Source organism: Desmodus rotundus, chromosome 4 (genome assembly GCF_022682495.2).
Source record: "Desmodus rotundus isolate HL8 chromosome 4, HLdesRot8A.1, whole genome shotgun sequence".
NCBI lineage: Eukaryota > Metazoa > Chordata > Mammalia > Chiroptera > Phyllostomidae > Desmodus > Desmodus rotundus.
This window is the reverse complement of record NC_071390.1, coordinates 82,913,458-82,932,788: the sequence shown is the minus strand read 5'-3', so window position 1 is coordinate 82,932,788 and position 19,331 is coordinate 82,913,458. Positions and strand designations below refer to the sequence as shown.

The window sequence follows — 19,331 nt, the reverse complement described above, 5'->3', positions numbered from 1 at the left end:
TATTTTAATTAGTAATTGTTTTCTTACTGTTAAATTTTGGAAGTTCTTTATATAGGGGTGGGCAAAGTAGGTTTACAGTTGTTCATATGGAAAATAATACAATAATTAATAATACAAAATAACCTCTGTGTTTCACATATTCACAACTGTACACCTACTCTTCCCCTCACCTGTATGTTTGGAGTACAAGGCTCATCAGATGTTTTATTTGCAAACATTTTCTCCTAGTCTGTACATTGTCTTTTCATTCTTTTACAGTCTTTTTCATAAGAAAAGTTTTAAATTTTGATGAAGTCCATTTTATCAATATTTTTAAATGTATCTAAGAATTCTTTTCTAAAGACTAAACTCAGACATGAAGTTTTTCTCCTGTGTTTTCTTCTAAAAGTTTTTTTTTGTGTGTGTAGTCTGTGATTCATTTTCAGTTGATTTTTATTTAAGGTGTGAGGCTGAGGTAAAGGTTCATTTTTTTTGTATATAGATGTCCAATTGCTTTAATAATATTTGTTAAAAGACTATCATTTCTACATTCTATTGCTTTTATACCTTGTCAAAAATCAATTGGCCAAATTTGTGTGGGTCTATTTTTGAATTCTCTATTCTGTTCTTTTGCTGTGTGTCTATCCCAGTGATTTCAACTGGTATGCCCAAAGAATTTTTAAAACATGCAATACCAGACTATTAGTCAGGGATGCTGACCTCTTTTCTTTTAGATTATCAAATTTTAAAAAATGGCAACAGCCAAAACAACAATGGCCATCTGGTATGAATGAATCAAAATTGTGCCTATTTTTTTTTGTCAGATCAGCTAGAAAAAGATTTTTTGGTGTGCCACAGAATTTTAGTAATTATTTTGTGTGTGCCATGATTAAAAAGGTTGAAATTCACTGGACTATCCATTTACCATTGTCACATTGTCATTTTAAACTAAGTTTTTGATTTTAGAATAATTTTTTGTTATTTATGCTTATTATTAGAATGAGTATATTTTATTGATTATATTTTATTGATTATGTTATTACAGGTGTCCCAATTTTTCACCCTCTATCCCCTCTACCCAATACCCCCCTTCCATCCATCAGTCCCTTCCTTAGTTCATTTCCATGGGTCATGTATATCAATTCTTTGCCTACTCAATTTCCTATACCTCCCCCTGTCTTAACCTCCCCCTGTCTATTTTGTACCTATCAATTATGTTTCTTAATCCCTGCACCTTTCCCCCCATTCCCCCTTCCCCCTCCCAGCTGATAACTCTCCAAATGATCCCCATATCTATGATTCTGTTCCTGTTCTGGTTATTTGCTTAGTTTTGTTTTGTTCTTCTTAGTTTTGATCACAGTTTTGATCTTCTTTTTCTTAAATAAGTCCCTTTAGCATTTCATGTAATAATGGCTTGGTGATAGTGAACTCCTTTAACTTTACCTTGTCTTGGTAGCACTTTATTTGTCCTTCCATTCTAAATGAAAGCTTTGCTGGATAGAGTAATCTTGAATGTAGGTCCTTGTTTTTCATCACTTTAAATACTTGCTGCCAGTCCCTTCTTGCCTGCAAAGTTTCTTTTGAGAAATCCACTGAGAGCTTTATGGGTACTCCTTTGTAGGAAAAACTCTGCTTTTTTCTTGTTGTTCTTAAGATTCTCTCTTTATCTTTAACATTGACATTTATCTTTGACATTTTAATTATGATGTGTGTTGGTATGTTCCTCTTTGGGTCTACTTGGGTTCCTGTTTAGGACTCTGTGTTTCCTGGAGTTGTATGTGTATTTCCTTTGCCAAATTGGGGAAGTTTTCTTTCATTATTTTTTCAAATAAGTTTTCAATTTCTTGCTCTTCCTCTTCTCCTTCTGGTATCTCTATGATTGAGATGTTGGCCCTTTTGGAGATGTCCCAGAGTCGTCTTAAACTCCCGTTTTGGTTTTTTTTCCCCAATTTTTGTTTCTTCATTTTCTTCTGGTTGAATATTTATTTCTACTTTCTGTTCCAAATCATTGATTTGAATCCTGGCTTCCTTCCCTTCATTGTTGTTTCTCCATGGATTTTTCTTTTCTATTTTTTAAAGTATTTTTATGGATTATACTGTTATACTTTTCCCAATTTTTCCCCATTTATCCTCCCTCCACCCTGCCCCACCAACCCTCCAGCATTCCCCGCCTTAGTTTGTGTGCATGGATTGTACATATAAGTTCTTTGAGTCCTCAGTTTCCTATACCATTTTTTATCTCTCCCCATCTATTTTATGCCTACTCATTATGCTGCTTGTCCCTGTGCCTTCCCCCCCATTCCTCCCTTCCTCCTCCCCACTGAAATCCCTCTATGTGATGTGATGTCCATTTCTCTGATTCTGTTCCTGTTCTCGTTGTTTGCTTAGTTTTTGTTTTTGTTGTTTTTCTTTTCTTTTAGGTTCAGTTGTTGATGATAGTTGTGAGTTTGTTGTCATTTTACTGTTCATAGTTTTGATCTTCTTTTCCTTAGATACGGGTAAGTCTCTAACCTTTTATATAATAATGGCTTGGTGATGATGAACTCCTTTAACTTGACCTTATCTGGGAATCTCTTTATCTGCCCTTCTATTCTAAATGAAAGCTTTGCTGGTTAGAGTAATCTTGGATGTAGGTCCTTGCCTTTCATGACTTTAAATACTTCTTTTTAGCCTCTTCTTGCCTGCAAAGTTTCTTTTGAGAAATCCACTGATAGCTTTATGGGCGCTCCTTTGTAGGTAACTCTCTCCCTTCCTCTTGCTTCTTTTAGGATTCTCTCTTTATCTTTAATCTTGTGTAAGTTGATGATGATGTGCCGTGGTGTGTTCCTCTTTGGGTCCAACTTCTTTGGGACTCTCTGGGCTTCCTGGACTTCCTGGAAGTCTATTTCCTTGGCCAAATTGGCGGTTTTCCTTCACTATTTGTTCAAATAACTTTTCAATTCCTTGCTGCTGTTCTTCTCCTTCCGGCACCCCTGTAATTCGGATATTGTAACATTTCAGGTGGTCCCAGAGGTTTGTAAGTCTCTCTTCACTTCTTTGGGTTCTTGTTTCTTCATTCTGTTCCGGTTGGATGTTATGTTTTCCTTTTGTTCCAAATCATTGCTTTGAGTCCTGGTTTCCTTCCTGTCACTGTTGGTTCCCCAAATATTTTGCTTTATTTCATTTTGGGTATCTTTTATTTGTTTTTCCAGTTTTCAACCAAGCTCAATCAGTTCTGTGAGCATTTTGATTACCAGGCCTTTAAATTCTCCATCAGATTGGTTAGCTATCTCCTCATCGCTTAGTTCTTTCTGAAGTTTTGCTCTGTTCTTTCATTTGGGCCATATTTCTTTGTCTTGTCACATCTGTTAAGTTGTAAGGGGGTGGGGCCATTCACCTGGGCAGGGCAAACCTCTCTGCTTTGCTGTGGTGCTGCCTGTGGGGGAGGGGCCAGAGAGGGAACAATGCAGCTCGCCTGCTCATCTCTAGTGCACTTTCCAATAGACTCTCGTGTGGGACTGGGAATTTCTCTCACGTGACAAACCTTCCCTAGTCCACAGTCAGCTCTGAAGCTCAGTTTCACCTTCAGGCGGCCCTGCCAACCCAGTCTGCTGCTTCTCCTTAGTTTTTCTGAGCTGTCCAGCCCGTGCAGTCTGCCGCCTTCCTGGGCTGGTTGTTCTGGTTGACTGTTTCTTTAATTCCTTGGTTGTCGGAGTTCCATGCAATTTGATTATCTGGCACTTCTGGTTGTTTATTGATTTTAGATTGGTTGTTATCCTCCTTTGGTTGTACGAGGAAACAAAGGGTTTCTTCCTATACCTCCATCTTGGCCGGAACTCCAGATTTTGTTTATTTCACTTAGTGTAACCTTCATTTCTTCCTTTGTGCTATTGCCGCACTCAATAAATTCTTTGAGCATCCTGATCACTAGTGTTTTGAAGTCTTTATCTGGCTGGTTGCGATCTCTTTTTTGTTTATTTCCTTTTCTGGGGTTTTGTTCTGTTCTTTCCTCTGGGCTATATTCTCTGTCTCCTCGATATGGCAGTCTCCCTATGTTTGTTTCTGTGTATTAGCTGCTTTTGCTCCCTGTCTTAGTAGCATGGCCTAGTGTTGAAAAGGCACCTTTAATTTTGTGGGTCAGAGCCTTAGGTCATCACCAGGGTGGACCATCCCAATTCATCGCTTTGTGGCTCTTTGTGGGGGGTGGGCTTGGAGAGGGGACTGTGCCACTGCCTGGCTTCTGGAGGTTTGCCTGGAACTTGACTTATTTCCAGTCACTTCACTCACTCCCTGTATGCAACTGGCACCCTTCCAGCTGTTGCCCTTGTGTTGAATTCCAGAGTGGGTGGGTATGGGTATATTTCAAGACCATGCAGGTCCTTTAAGTGGAGTTCCTGAAAATCTGGCAGTTTCTTCCACTGTCCCAACCCCCACAGCCAGAAGTAATGGGGATTTAGATTCCCTGTACTGGAACCCTAGGCTGTGTAGTCTGCCCTGGGACTGGGATTGCTCACTACCAAGGTATCCATCCTGATTTTTATTTACCACACGTGAATGTGGGACCACCTACGCATGTTCCACCACTGCCTCTCTGCACAACTACATATCTTCTTGCCTCTCTGCCCCATCTCCATGTCTCTGCTCTCCTACTCATCTGGATGAATGTGGCTTCTTTAAATCCTTGGTTGTTGGACTTCCATAGAGTTCAATTTTCTGACAGGTCTGGTGTTACTTGTTTTGAGATTTAGTTGTGACTCTTTTTAAATTATATCTCATTGATTATGCTATTACAGTTGTCCTGAAGTTTCCCACTTTGCCTCTCTCCACCCAGCATTCCCTACTCCCTCAGGCAATCTCCTCCACCCCTAATCCATTGTTCGCATCCATGGGTCCTGTGTATGAGTTCTTTGGCTACTCCATTTCCTATGCTATACTTTATATCCCCATGGCTATTTTGTAACTATTTGTACGGGATTCTTAATCCCGTTACCTCTTCACCTATTCTCCCCATTACCCCTCCCATCTGGCAACCTTCCTGTAATAACTTCTTTTCACTCTCTTTATCTTTAACCTTTGGCCTTTTAATAATGGCCAGAGTCTTGGAGTGGGCCTCTTTGCATCCATCATAATTGGGACTCTCTGTGCTTCCTTGACTTGCATATCTATTTCCTTCACCAAATTAGGGCAGTTTTCTTTCACTATTTTTTTTTTTTGGTAGATTTCCAATTTCTTGCTCTTTCTCTTCTCCTTTGGGCACCCCTATGAGGCCACTTCAAGTTGTCCCAGAGTCGTTTATACTATCCTCATTTTTTCAGATTCCTTTTCCTTCTTGTTGTTCTGCATGGTTGTTTTTTGGTTCCTTATGTTCCAAATCATTTATTTGATTCTCGGCTTCATCCATTGTATTGTTATTTCCCTGTAAGTTGTTTCCTATTTCAATTAGTGTACCCTTAATTTCTGACTGGGCCTTTTTTTATGCTGCTGAGGTCCTTGCTGAGTTCCTAAAGCATCCTTTTAAACAGTGTTTTGAATTCTACATGTGATAGATTGTTTATCTCCATTTCATTTAGCTCTTATTTCTGGAGCTTTGATCTGTTCTTTCATTTGGGCCATGTTTCTTTGTCTCCCCATTTTGGCAGCCTCCCTGTGTTTGTTTCTATGTATTACTTAGAGCCACTTGACTCTGTGTCTTGGTAGTGTAGTAGGTGTCCTGTAGGGTCTAGTGGCACAGCCTTCCCTATCACCCAGTGTACTTGAGGTGTGCCCTTGGTGTAGGCTGAGTATATACCCTCCTCTTGTAGTTGAGCCTCAGTTGCTGTTGGCAGGTCAGTGGGAGGAATTTACTGAGGCCAGTCAGCTGCAAGGATTAGTTGTGACCACCAACCTCTGCCCTCTGTGGAGGATCAGCTGTGCAGTGGCGGGTTGGTCGTGCTCTGACATGGTCTGTAGCTGTCCACTGGGTACGTTGGCCCTGGGGTTCCCTGGGCGGTGCAGGCGAAGTTAGCCCCCACCTGTGTTTTGCCTGTGGCACCCTGCCTGAGCTGTAAAGCAATATGAGATGGCTGCTACTTGTGCTGGGCTTAGAGATTCCCAGGTGAAGCCAAGCTGTGACTCTGATCTTGCCGCAGCTAGGGCTCACTAAAGCCAGCTGTTTTTTGTTTGATAGGATTTAGGAGCCAAGACCAGGCATTCTTATGGAAAGGCAGCTGTGGGGAGGGGAGGCGCTGTAAGTTGATTGGGAGAGAGCCTCTGTGGATCTCCATTGTGGGTCACACAGCGTTTAGCCATGTTGATGGAGTCTCAGATGTGCCACCAGCCTCCCGTCTCTATGGGGGGAGGGCTCAGCAAAGGAACAGAGGCCTCTGCTTGCCCAGATGCCAGACACTTCAGTCTCTCCCTGTTTACGAGTGGTGCCCTTCAGGCTGCCACCCTGGTGCTGCAGCTCAGAGGGAGTAAGCCTGAATAGGTGAGTCCATGTGTGGGTTCCCCAAGAGACACTGCTCTGGGCTCCAGCAGCCTCCTTCACTAATATTCAATCCCCACTGATTTTTCACAGCCAGAGGTTGTGGGGACTTATCTTCCTCACACTGGAATCCTGGGCTGGGGGGCCTGGTGTGGGTATAGTACCCCTCACTCCTGAGCTACCCCTCAGATTTTTATCTACGTTGGTGTGGGGCAAGCCCATTCCATGTCTGTTCCCCCTTCTTCCAATCTGGATGGGTGTGGTTTCTTCAATTCTATAGTTGTCAGACTTCCATTCAACTCAATTTCTGACATTCCTGAGTGATGGTGGTTTTATATTTTAGTTGTAATTTTGATGAGGTTGTGTGAAGAGGTGAGCAATGTCTGCCTATGTTGCCATCTGGACTGGAAGCCTAGTTGGAATTTTTTTATGGTTGCGTGAGGAGGTGAAATATGTCTACAAATGCCTCCATCTTGACCAGAAGTCAAGTTTTCAGTTTTCTTTTACCTTTCCTGAGCCATTGTTAGTAGTATTGCTTTTTAAAATTTCAGTTTTCAATTATGTATGTCTAATATATAGAAATGTTGATTTTTGTATGTTCACCTTGTATTTTGTCACCTTGCTAAACCCATTAGTTCTAGGTGTTAGGTTTATTCCTAGGTATTCTTTTTGAAGCAATTGTGAATGGGATTGTTCTCATAATTTCCCTTTCTATTAGTTTGTTATTGGCATATGAAAGTGCAACTGATTTCTGGATATTAATTTTGTATCCTGCTATTTTGCTGAATTCATTTATCAGTTCTAATAGTTTCTTGGTGGAATCTTTGGGGTTCTCTAGTACAGTATCATGTCATCTGAAAATAAAGATAATTTTACTTCCTCCTTTCCAATTTGGATGCCTTTTATTTCTTCTTCTTGCCTGATTGCTCTTGCTAGGACTTCCAGTATTATTTTTCTTATCCTTTCCGTTTCAACTTGTGTGTGTCTTTGGATCTCGTGAGTCTCTTGTAGATAGCATATACTTGGATTGTGCATTTTTACTCATTCTGCTAATCATTGTTTTGATTGGAGAATTTCATCCATTTATGTTTAAAGTAATTACTAATACGGAAGGACTTGTGTCATTGTGTATTTGTTTTCTGTATGCCTTATAACCCTTTTAACCCTTATTTCCTGTATTTCTGTCTTTTTTTGAGTTTAGTTAGAACTTTTTTGTAATGAAATGTTTAAATTCCTTTCTTATTTCCTTTGGTGTATATTCTAAGGGTATTTTCTTTGTGGTGTTCATGGGGACTACATTTAATATCCTGAAGTTAAAATACTCTAATTTGAATTTATACCAGCTTAACTTCAGAAACTCTGAAGTAAATAGATAGAAACTCTGACTTTTTTATAGCTCTATCTCTACCCCTTTCAATTGTTGATCTCACCAACTTATATCTCTTTACATAAACATAAACTAAAAATTTTTAAATTATTTTTTAATTTAAATTTTATTTTTTACTTAACTTATTTCCTTAAATTATGTGTGAAACAATATTTGGCATTACAAACCAAAGTTACAGTTAATAGTAGTTTTGCATTAAAAATTTTTTAGAAATGTATTAGTTTTTGAAATCATGCAGAGAAAAAATATAGTTTCAAACTATTGTTATAATAATACTAGCTTTTGCAATTACTCAGATATTTACTTTTATTGATATATTTATTTCTCCTTATGGCTTTGAGTTAGTGTCTAGTATTGTTTCTATTTTTTAAGCTTATTTTTTATGGGATTTTTTCTGTTAACCATTTATCCCCCTTGTGCCCCCTTCCCCCCCCACAATCACCAAACTGTTGTCCATGTCCATAATTCCTTTTTCCTTTTTGCTCAACCCTTCTACCCCCCAAACCCTACCCCCCAGAACAGCCAGCCTGCTATCTATAAGACTGTCTCTATTTTGCTTGTTAGTTCAGTGTTCATTAGATTCCACATATGGGTGAAATTTTATGGTATTTGTCTTTCTCTTACTGGCGTATTTCACTTAGCATAATGTTCTGTTTAGGAACAGTATTCAGCAATCAGAGGACAGGGTCCTTTTTGTCCACCATGGCTCTTGCAAGTTGTGTGCACACTGCTCCAGGAACACATGCACAGCTGCTTGCCACATGGCTGGGGTTGTGGGATGGACAGCTGCTACCATACTCTAGGAGCTGAAATTGACAAAAATTAACCATAGTTTACCATCCATTCTTCTCGTGGAAGTTGCAAACCCTCAAGACTCAAGTTCCAAAATAGTTACATCAGACAGTTTCTGCCATTGCAGTTGTTGTCTAGGTGGGAAGAAAAATTCCTGGTGCTTTCTATTTCACCTTCTTCCCAGAATTTTCAAAATAGATTTTAAAGGAGTTTCTTCACTTACACAAGATACAGTTGACCCTTCAAAACATGGGTTTGGCTATGTTGCTCCACTTATATACAGATGTTTTATAGTCAGCCCTTTGTATTCATGGGATTCACATCTGCAAATTCAACGAGCCCTGGATCAAAAGCAGTGTTTTCTCATTCTCAGCCATGGATTCAGCCCAGCCATACATTTCCAATTTTGAATCGAAAATAATGTTTTTGTTCTGTGGTAGGTTGAATCCATGAATGCAAAATGCCAATTGTAGAATTATATGTGGATTTTCAACTGCACTTAGGGATGGTACTGCTAACCCCCTCTGCATTGTTCAAGGGTCATGTGTATTTTGCTGATGTAATTTATGGGACATACAGCATAAGATCTCCAAAGTTACTTGTTATTTTTTCATTTATATAGTCTTTTTACATATGTAGTATTGGTAAACTAGTTATTACTGAATTTTTTCTTTGATTTGTTTCTATGTGTGTTTTGTTGTTCATTTTTCAGTTTCAGAAAACTGGATAATGGCAGTTGAGTGGGTTTTTAAACTGTCTGAAGCTTAGTGGGTGCATCTACCTTCTGCTTTTGCGCTACTGTTGGCAAAATAATAAATGGAATGTTTGAGAAGACAGCTCTGTTAAAAGAAGAGTGTTGCAAATGGCTTCAGAATCTATGAATGCAAAACAAAGTAGGAGTCACTTCACAAAGGGAAAAAGGCAACAGCACCAGCAAATAAAGAATAGATCTTCGGTTAGTGATGGTGATGGAGAAGAGTCCTTTATCTTTGAAGCACATGAAGCTTGGAAAGATTTTCATGGGTCTCTTCTTCGGTTTTATGAAAATGGAGAACTCTGTGATGTCACACTAAAGGTGAGAGTATTCTTTTTTTACTTTTCTCATTCTCTTTAGCAAGGGTATCCAACCTTTTGTCATCTCTGGACCACACTGGAAGAAGAAGATTTGTCTTGGGCCATACATTAAATACATTGTGACACATCATCACAAAAAAAATGTCATGTTATAAGTAAATTTATGCTTTTGTGTTGGGGCACATTCATAGCCATCCTGAGCTGCATGCAGCCCATGGGCCACAGGTTGGAAACCTCTGCTTTAGAGTATTATAAAATGATGGTTTCTATTACCATATAGGCAAATTTTTGGTGCTGTACTTATCGTTGTAATCATAATGACTTTAGTCTCAGTCCTTTTTATTGAAGGGGAAGGGACATAAGGGAGGGTAAATAAAGGGAAATTAGCATAATGTTGATAGTCATTATTTCTTAGTTTAACTTCTGAGAGTTCTAGAATTCTAAAACAACAAATCGTTATTATTAGTAAAATTAACAAATTGTTGTTGGCCAGATAAGCTTTTAACTTGTGAATTTAAAAACTTAATGCATTCACTTACTCTTGATTTTAGTTAGAAGACAGGAATTCTTGGTTGTTTACTCAGTTGCACTAGTGTTTTCCTCATGTTCCTATCCTGGTAATTTAATATCTACTTCAGAACTATTGTCTGTTAAGTGAGATTGTTTATCTATACCTGATGGTGAAGTAGAGTCTGTTTAACCTGGATGAAAAAGTCTTTAGTAAACTTTAAGTCAGTGGGTTATGGGATCATTTTGGTCTGTTACAAAAGACTGTTTTAATAAAATTGGAAAAGGGATCAAGTAGAGTGGAAGAGCCTGTGTTCTGATTTTTTTTTCATTATTTGTTTAAGGTACTTTCTTATTTTTATCTATCAGTGTAGTATTAAAACTTTTTTAGTGATTCATATACATTCATGCAGCATTTTTCACATAAGATTTGCCACTTTGGGATCTCTTAGATTTTGCTTTCTGTTCCTGATCAGACAGGTTCTTTGAGCGCGTAGTTGTGGGAATTGAGGGCATACTTGGAGAATAGGGTCAGGGGACACTCAGCAAAAGTCTGTAACTGAAAGCATAAGCTTTGAATTTCAGGCCCAGAAGATCCAGGAGTATAGGGTTCCGCTGTGAATAAGTGATCTATAGTCTCTTTACTTAAACTTTTAGTGCCCTTACATATTTCTAGGTCCTGAGATTTTGAGAAGAAAACTATTATATAATTCCACTAGCTCTGTGTGAAATTTAGCAATGCACATATTTTAGTGAAAGAACATGTTGATCCATGTGGTAAATTATGTTTTAATCTCACAGAGTTGTTCAACCTTAGCATGATATTCAGTGACCTGCACTGGCTTTGGCAAAAATAAAAACTGTAAAACAGATTATTTGAATTTAATCAATTATCAATTCAACATGTCAATATATGCATGAAAAATAATTAAATAAAATATTATTGATTTTATAAACTTTAATTAGATTTTAGAATAATTGTTGCAAGCTACTGCATATTAACTTTGTTAAGTAAAAAAAGAAGGATACAGCCATTTTAGGGCAAGTGATAACTAAACTCACAACTTTTCTTTGTTTATTGGGTAGCGTCAGTAGTAGGTTGAAATGAAAACTTGAAAAGAATCTAGGGGAAGATGAAAAATACTCTTTGAAGCAGTGACAGAAGTCTTTTAGGAATGAGAAACCTCACTAATGTAAAGGGGCTATCATTTTTTCCTTCAACTGTAAAGTTACAATGATGATTAGGTTATGGTGAGGAATAAGAGAATTGAGACGTGTAAAGTCCTTACGACAGTTCTTGGCACATGATAATCAAACAATATATATCAGCTGTTAGGATCATTGTGTGTGCTGTTATACTATTATGTGCACTATTGTTGTTCCAAAGTCGTTCTGTACTTCTGCTATGGTGTATTCTATTCCTATCATTAGAAAGAGTTACAACTTAATGTTTTATCAGGTCTCTTATTGGATTTGTTTCTTTCACATTTCTCCAACTTTTCAGAATTTAATTATCACAGAACAACTAAACCAAATAGGATTATGGATAATTTATAGTGCTTTATTCAACATAAACTTCACTTTTTACATTCATATAACCTTGAAGATTTTTCCCTGATGTAAATTCATCTCCTTTCTTGTGTTTTCTTTGATCATTATTGCTTTTAGGATGAACATTTTAGGAAAGCAGTTATCATAATTTGTTTTATTATTCATATATAAGACTATTAGTCCATTTTAAAATTACAGAGTGAGCACCTGTATTATAAACAACAAATAAATTCACTTAGCCTAATATTTACTAAGGTTTTACACTAGTACATGAAAAGTATAAATAAATTTGAATAATACCTGTACTAGCCAGACATAGGCACATACAAAGCTAACTAGAATACAATTTAGTGATTGTAACTTTTATGTTATTTTTATGGAAGCATAGGAGAAGGATCTATTATGTGTGAGAGGTGAGAGGTGATTGGAGAAACTTCACATAGATTATATATTAAGGTCACTCCATGGAGAGGCAAAACTTGTTTATATATTATTATGTTTATTAGTGAAAAGTATTTTAAACTATATCCAGCAGCAGTTCTAAAATTATATATGGAGAAAGCCTCTTCAGGGCAACAATTTGGTTGGTGAAAGGGCAGGAGGAAATTTTCTTGGAGAAGTATTGCGTAGCACTTACAATGTTTAGTTTATATGTTATAAATCAACAAGAGTAGCATTTACAAAAATGCTTTTACTCATGCTTTATGTAGTTTGAGGAAATGTCATTGTCCTTATGAAAGATCATAGTTAATTTTGCCTCAAGAGGTTAATTAGAGATTATCAGAGTAAAACAGCCCCTTTTATTACCTCCTGATTCAACCAATCTGTGTTGTATTTACATTTTTTGGCTTCTCTTTTTTGAAAGTGCACATTTCTGTGATTTTTAAAAAATAAATGTTTTTTTAAAATAAATGCTTTTAAAAAATAAATATTTGTAGGATTCTAAAACACATTTTCAAGGCTCTACATGTTATTATTTGCTATCAAGTAGAATAAGTACTCTGAAAGATTGCAGAAAAAAAATATGTGAACTACATTATAATAATATACTTCTGAGAGATAGAAATCTTAACATATTACCCTTATTGATGTAACAGTTAACTCCTAATGGAAAAGCAGACATATTGTAATCTAATGAAAGAGAAGTGATAAAGGAGAAAGTAATCCTATATTTAACACTTAAGCATTCTATGTTAAGAAGTCTAATAAAATGATCACTCCATTCAACTGGTAAATAAGTCAATATTTTGATTTTTTTTCCATGTTGCTTAGAAGAATGGTATTTACAATAAAAAAGAATTACTAAAAAAAAAGAAAAGAAAAGAAATCTCAGGAGAGACACCCCAAGCCAGAACCACCCATCTGAGCTGTTCTCAAATTTGATACCCACAGACTGTATGAGTAATAAATGTTAATTATTTTTTAAAAGAGGGGTATTTAACTCTTTATATTCCTAGGTCCTTATTTGACCTTCAAAATGCTGTCTAAATTATTTCCATTGTGTAGATTTTTAAAATTAATTCAGTACAATTAGTTAAGATTATAGAATAGTAAATGTGGCTAGACATTGTGATATGGTGATTCGCTGCAAGCTAAGATTATCTTGAGTTTTAAACATTTAACTCTTCCATGACCTTAGCAATAAAACATTTTGGGGTACTCAAACTCATTAAAATTGGTGAATTATTGAAGAGAAGCTATTTAACTTAAAAGGGCAAAATTGAAAGGGATCAAACTGAAAAATTAGAACACAACGTTTATAGATGTACATAAAAGGAATCGTGGTTATATAGGGTTTTTTCCCCTGCAGTCTTCATTTCTGTTCCACTGTGTGTCTTCTGCACTTTTATTTCAGTGTAGTTCTCAAACACTTCAGTTACTGTTTATGGCATAATTATAAACATGTCGACCTAAAATACCTTAGTTTTTGTTTTAGTGATTTAAAAATATTTTGATATGTTTGTAAAATTATTTTTAACAATCTGTGTTAGTGAGATTATATAATTAAAACTTAGAAATGAAATGAACCTATGTAAAACAACTAGTTTGCAAAAGAATGGTTCATAGGATAGCCAGTTTTTTAAAAAGTTTTAAACATAGCTAAAATCAATGAAAATTTGTTTACTTATCAACATATTGAATATTTAAAACATTTACTGCTTTTGAAATTTTATTTTTTTAAATGTTTTTTATTTTTAGAGAGAAGGGAGGGGAAGGAGAAAGAGAGGGAAAGAAACATCAATGTGTGGTTGCCTTTCTCACACCCCCTACCTACAGGGGACCTGGCCTGCAACCCAGGCATGTGCCCTGACTGGGAATTGAACTGCCCACCCTTTGGTTTGCAGGCCTGCTCTCAATCCACTGAGCTACACCAGCCAGGACTGTTTTTCAATTTTGATGAAGGGGGTATTCTCAAACACTGGATAGGTAAATTGGCTCATTGTTTTTCATGGACAGTTTGGCAGTATGTATTGAGAACTGTAAAAAGCTTACAGTTTTTGATTCATTAATTCTGCTTTTCAGATTTTATCTCAAGGCAATATTCAAAAATGCTGAAAAAAAATTTTGTTCTAAGATACTGCTTTTATTTAAAATATGGAAACATCTAAATGGCTGATATCAGAGTGATTAAATAAACTGTGTTACATCCACTGTTTCAAATAGTATATGGCCAATAAGAATGAAGCTTAGAAAAATTTTCAGAAACTTGGGGAAGGGAAAACTTAGGAAACAATCTCAGTACAATCTCAGTTATGTTCAAAATGCATAGAAAAAGGTTTGAAGGAAATATAATAGCAAGTTTGTAACTGAGTACAGCATAGGAATCCCCAAAAATAGCAGAGCATATTCCCCGCAAACCTCTATTGGGGGAAGGGGGAATGAATGATATGGCATTTAAGATGCTTTGCATAACAATGGCAAGGTAATAGCTGTGCTACTGCCCAGGGCAAAGGTGTACTTGACTTTAAGAGTGTCTAGTGACCTGTGACATAGCCAGGGGAAGTGGATGCTGCATGTCACTGCATGACACATTTTTAGTCTTGCTCTGACTAAAGATGGCAACTGAAAGAAGGTAAAAGATACAGGGGAACTGGCAAAAGTAGCACATCATAGGAGGGCGCAGATATGAGGTCACATAGTAAGTTCCAGGCCGAGTATTTGAAATAAGAGCAGACTGAAAGAGAAGGGGATTCTGCCATGAGATCTGAAAGAGAGGAGGAAGAAGCCATGCAGGAGGAAAGAGTATAAGGAGAAAGCTGATGGAGCTCTGTGGGGACCTGCCTAAACAAGCATGGATTTGTGGGAGATGCTTGGAGCTGAACGGAACTGTGACCGGGAATGCTGAGCCGCAGGCTTCTGCTTCTCTAAAAGACTCATGGAGAAGCCACTCTCTTGGAGGGGTGTGCCTCCCTTGAGTCCACCATGACCCAGTGTAACGTGTTTCCCTGAACCAGTACAGGGTGGCTGAGAACAATGTACCCCAGATCTGGAGGGAGAGAGCTACTGCAAGAGGATGATGACTCTGAAACTCATAAGTGCACATTTCAGAGGGGATGGAGACCTGTTTGCATAGCTGGCTTAAGAACAGATAAGGATGTAGGGAACTTCTGGGCATGATTTTGGCTGATAGTCTTTTGGGGAGTGTGGGAAGTGCTAGATCTCATGAGAGAGGAGGGCTCTGGGCAGGAGTGCTGTCAGCCTCCCTGAGGTTGGAATCCTATAAATAAAAACCTATTTCCTTCAACACTAATTGTTGGGTCATGTATCAGGGCACCACATGGCCTAGCCCTGGTTTGCTCGGTTACAAGTTGACAGTATTTCTTGAGTAAATTTTTTTCCTTTTACTTTTCCGTGCTTTCTTGGTTTTATACATCAAATATATGCTGTATAGGAGGAGGGGGGAGGAAAGAAAACTTGAAAAGTAAATGACCTTTTTATGTAATATAGGTTCATTTTGCAAGTCAGATCTGATAATGAAATTTTGATGTTCTTTGTTTATTTAATGTTATTTAATTTATCGTTTTAGTTCATTTTACCTCATAATTCAGTAGAATATCATTTATACTTTCAAACAGAGGTCTACTTTTTTTCATATAGTGTTTCTGGTTGGACCTAAATGTGGTATCAACAATTAAAATTAAGGATGCATGACTCCCCCTTTTTCCTTCTCACTGTGTTGAAAGGGAAGTGCTTTACCAATCTAAAAATCATTGTTTCATTTTATTTTGTTCCCTATTGGGTAATCTATGGAAAAATACTCAAGGTTGTGATTTATAGTTTGTATTTCAAGTTTTTATAAAAAATGGGGATCGTATTATTAATGTTGATATTCTACATATTTCACAAAAGTTTAAGCTTGACATGTTTTTCCCTTGAGCATCTTGAATTATTCATATGTTCACTGATCTGATTTTTAAAAAAAGAATATAAATTAGAAAGCTTGCTGGCATCAATGATGCATAATGTAGTATTTATTTATATCATTTTAAATTGTATAGTGATGTCTATATTTTGTAGTTTGTGTATTTTTCACCTAATTTTAAACATCCAGTCTACAGACTTTAATTTCTTTTAATTCTAAACTTCTGGTGAAGTTTTTTTTGTACCAGAGAAGGAAAGTGTAGAGATAAACTTTCAACAATATAGTGAAACTATATAGTGTCAAAAGAGAATTAATAGGAGAACCAAGATGGCGGCGTAGGTAGACACACTGTGCCTCCTCGCACAACCAGAACTGACAGAAAATCGAATGGCAGGGAAGTCCAATGCCAAGTAGATAAAAAAGAAACATACATCCAGGCTGGTAGGAGGGGCGGAGACGGGCACCGGGGCGGAGAGGACTCGCGTGGCTGTGGCGGGACCCAGACTGGCGACGAAAGGGGCAGGCAGTCTGACCACTAGCAGACCCTGCGGCCCCACATTCTCACACAGATAAACCGAGAGGGCCGGACTCAGAGTGGCGGAGAACCAGGCAGGCAGAGAGGCGGGTAGCACCCCACAGCCCTACACTCGCACACAGATAAACCAGGACGAATGGCCGGGAGCAAAGCAGACCACGCAACCCAGGGCTCCAGCGCGGGGAAATAAAGCCTCACACCTCTGATTGAAAGCGCCCATGGGGGTTGGGGCGGCAGCAGGAGAGACTCCGAGCCTCACAGGAGAGGTCGTTGGAGAGACCCACAGGGGCCTAGAGTGTGCACAGGCCCACTTACTCGGGAACCAGCACCAGAGGGGCCCAATTTGATTATGGGTAGCGGAGGGAGTGACTGAGATCCAGCAGACTGGAGCGGGGGCCATTGCTCCCTCTCGGCCCCTCCCCCACGTACAGCATCACTGTGCAGCGACCAGTGTTATCCTGCCCAGGGAACGCCTAAGGCTACGCCCCTTTAAGTAATAGACACGCCAAGATAAAAAAAAAAAAAAGCCCAAATGACAGAACACTTCAAAGCTCCAGAAAAAATAGAACTAAGCGAGGAAGAGATAGCCAACCTATCAGATGCACAGTTCAAAACACTGGTTATTAAGACGCTCACAGAATTGGTTGAATCTGTTCGAAAACCAGATGAAAAAATGAAGCCTATGCTAAGAGAAACAAAGGAAAATGTACAGGGAACCAATAGTGATGCGAAGGAAACTGGGACTCAAATCAATGGTGTGGACCAGAAGGAAGAAAGAAACATCCAACCAGAAAAGAATGAAGAAACAAGAATTCAAAAAAATGAGGAGACGCTTAGGAACCTCCAGGACATCTTGAAACGTTCCAACATCCGAATTATAGGGGTGCCAGAAGGAGAAGAGGAAGAGCAAGAAATTGAAAACTTATTTGAACAAATAATGAACGAGAACTTCCCCAGTCTGGCAAAGGAAATAGACTTCCAGGAAGTCCAGGAAGCTCAGAGAGTCTCAAAGAAGCTGGACCCAAGGAGGAACACACCAAGGCACATCATCATTACATTATCCAAGATTAAGCAGAAGGAGAGAATCTTAGAAGCAGCAAGAGAAAAGGACACAGTTACCTACAAAGGACTTCCCATAGACTGTCAGCTGATTTCTCAAAAGAGACCTTACAGGCAAGAAGGGGCTGGCAAGAAGTATTCCAAGTCATGAAATGCAAGGACCTACATCCAAGATTGCTCTATCCAGCAAAGCTATCATTTAGAATGGAAGGGAAGATAAAGTGCTTCTCAGATAAGGTCAAGTTAAAGGAGTTCATCATCACCAAGCCCTTATTATATAAAATGTTAAAGGGAGTTACCTAAGAAAAAGAAGATAAAAAATATGAACAGTAAAAATGACAGCAAACTCACAGTTATTAACAACCACACCTAAAACCAAAACAAAAGCAAACTAAGCAAACAACTAGAACAGGAACGGAACCACAGAAATGGAGATCACATGGAGGGTTATCAATAGGGAAGTGGGAGGGGGAGAGGGGGGGAAAGGTACAGAGAATAAGTAGCATAAATGATAGGTGGAAAATAGACAGGGGGAGGGTAAGAATAGTGTAGGAAATGTAGAAGCCAAAGAGCTTACAATTATGACCCATGGACATGAACTATAGGGGGGGAATGTGGGAGGGAGGGGGTGGGCAGGATGGAGTTGAGTGAAGGGGCAGAAATGGGACAACTGTAATATCATAATCAATAAATATGTTAAAAAATAATAAAAAAATAAAAACAAAAAATTAATAAAAAGGCTATTTTTTTGATGTTCCTATATCATAGACATTGCTCAAGGCTCTTTTTAAAATTAAGATGGGTATTTATTCTGCCCATCATTTATTCTACCCAAGGGGTACATAGGGGTGTGATTGTGTATGTGTGTTTTGTGTGTGTATTAAATATGCACACAAAAATGTTTTTGTTTATTTGAATTAAGAAATTAAAATTAAAACATACAGAAGGGAAAGAACCTTATCATAAACAACATGAAGATAACTTATGGACTGTTGATTTGTACAGCTTGGATGAGAAGGCAGTGTTAAAATAATGTCTATCTGGAAATTTTAGAACTCTTATTTTATCATACTGTTATGTAGTAGAATGTTGGCAAGTTGTTTAATCAAGCAGGTGTATGCTATGTGAGATTTACAGATATTTGTATAAAAACCAAATCTCAGTGGTGGTGTGTGCACATAATTCAGAAAAGGGATATATTAAGGCTATTCTGAAAATGTTTGATATCAGATTTTAGATCTCATTAAGGCTGAAGTGAATTTGAAAACATGCCAAGCTTTCTACTTTAGTGTAGTTTTTGAGATTCAGTAGAATCTAAACCCTACCGTACAAATTCTTTAAAAAAATTTAACATAGTGTATATGACAAATAATCATTTGTTGAAATGTACGCTATTCATTTTTCCTCTAAATCAATGAAAAAAAAGTTGGGCAAGGACATTTTTTAAGCAGAACTGTTTATATATTGTAACATTCCTTGGGCCTTCTTTAGAAGTTCTTATTTTAAAATTAGTTCCCAAATAATGAGACACTACTATAAGTGTATTATATAATCAAATGCTACATGAAAACAGGAAAGTTGCCAAAACACTACTATTCTATTACTTATACTCATTGATTATTCAATATAAAGTGCTGGGAAA

General features: G+C 37.7%; 1 protein-coding gene across 2 annotated transcripts in view; it reads left to right on the top strand.

The window, feature by feature from the left end:
• KLHL8 (kelch like family member 8) overlaps nucleotides 1-19,331 on the top strand; it is a 71,520-nt gene that overhangs the window by 22,273 nt on the left and 29,916 nt on the right. For both annotated transcript variants that reach the window (XM_024574751.3, XM_053922527.1), the window contains one exon: nucleotides 9,313-9,675. In XM_024574751.3, the coding sequence (XP_024430519.1) occupies nucleotides 9,463-9,675 (213 nt within the window). In that variant the 5' untranslated portion in view covers nucleotides 9,313-9,462. The remainder of the gene's footprint in view (nucleotides 1-9,312; nucleotides 9,676-19,331) is intronic.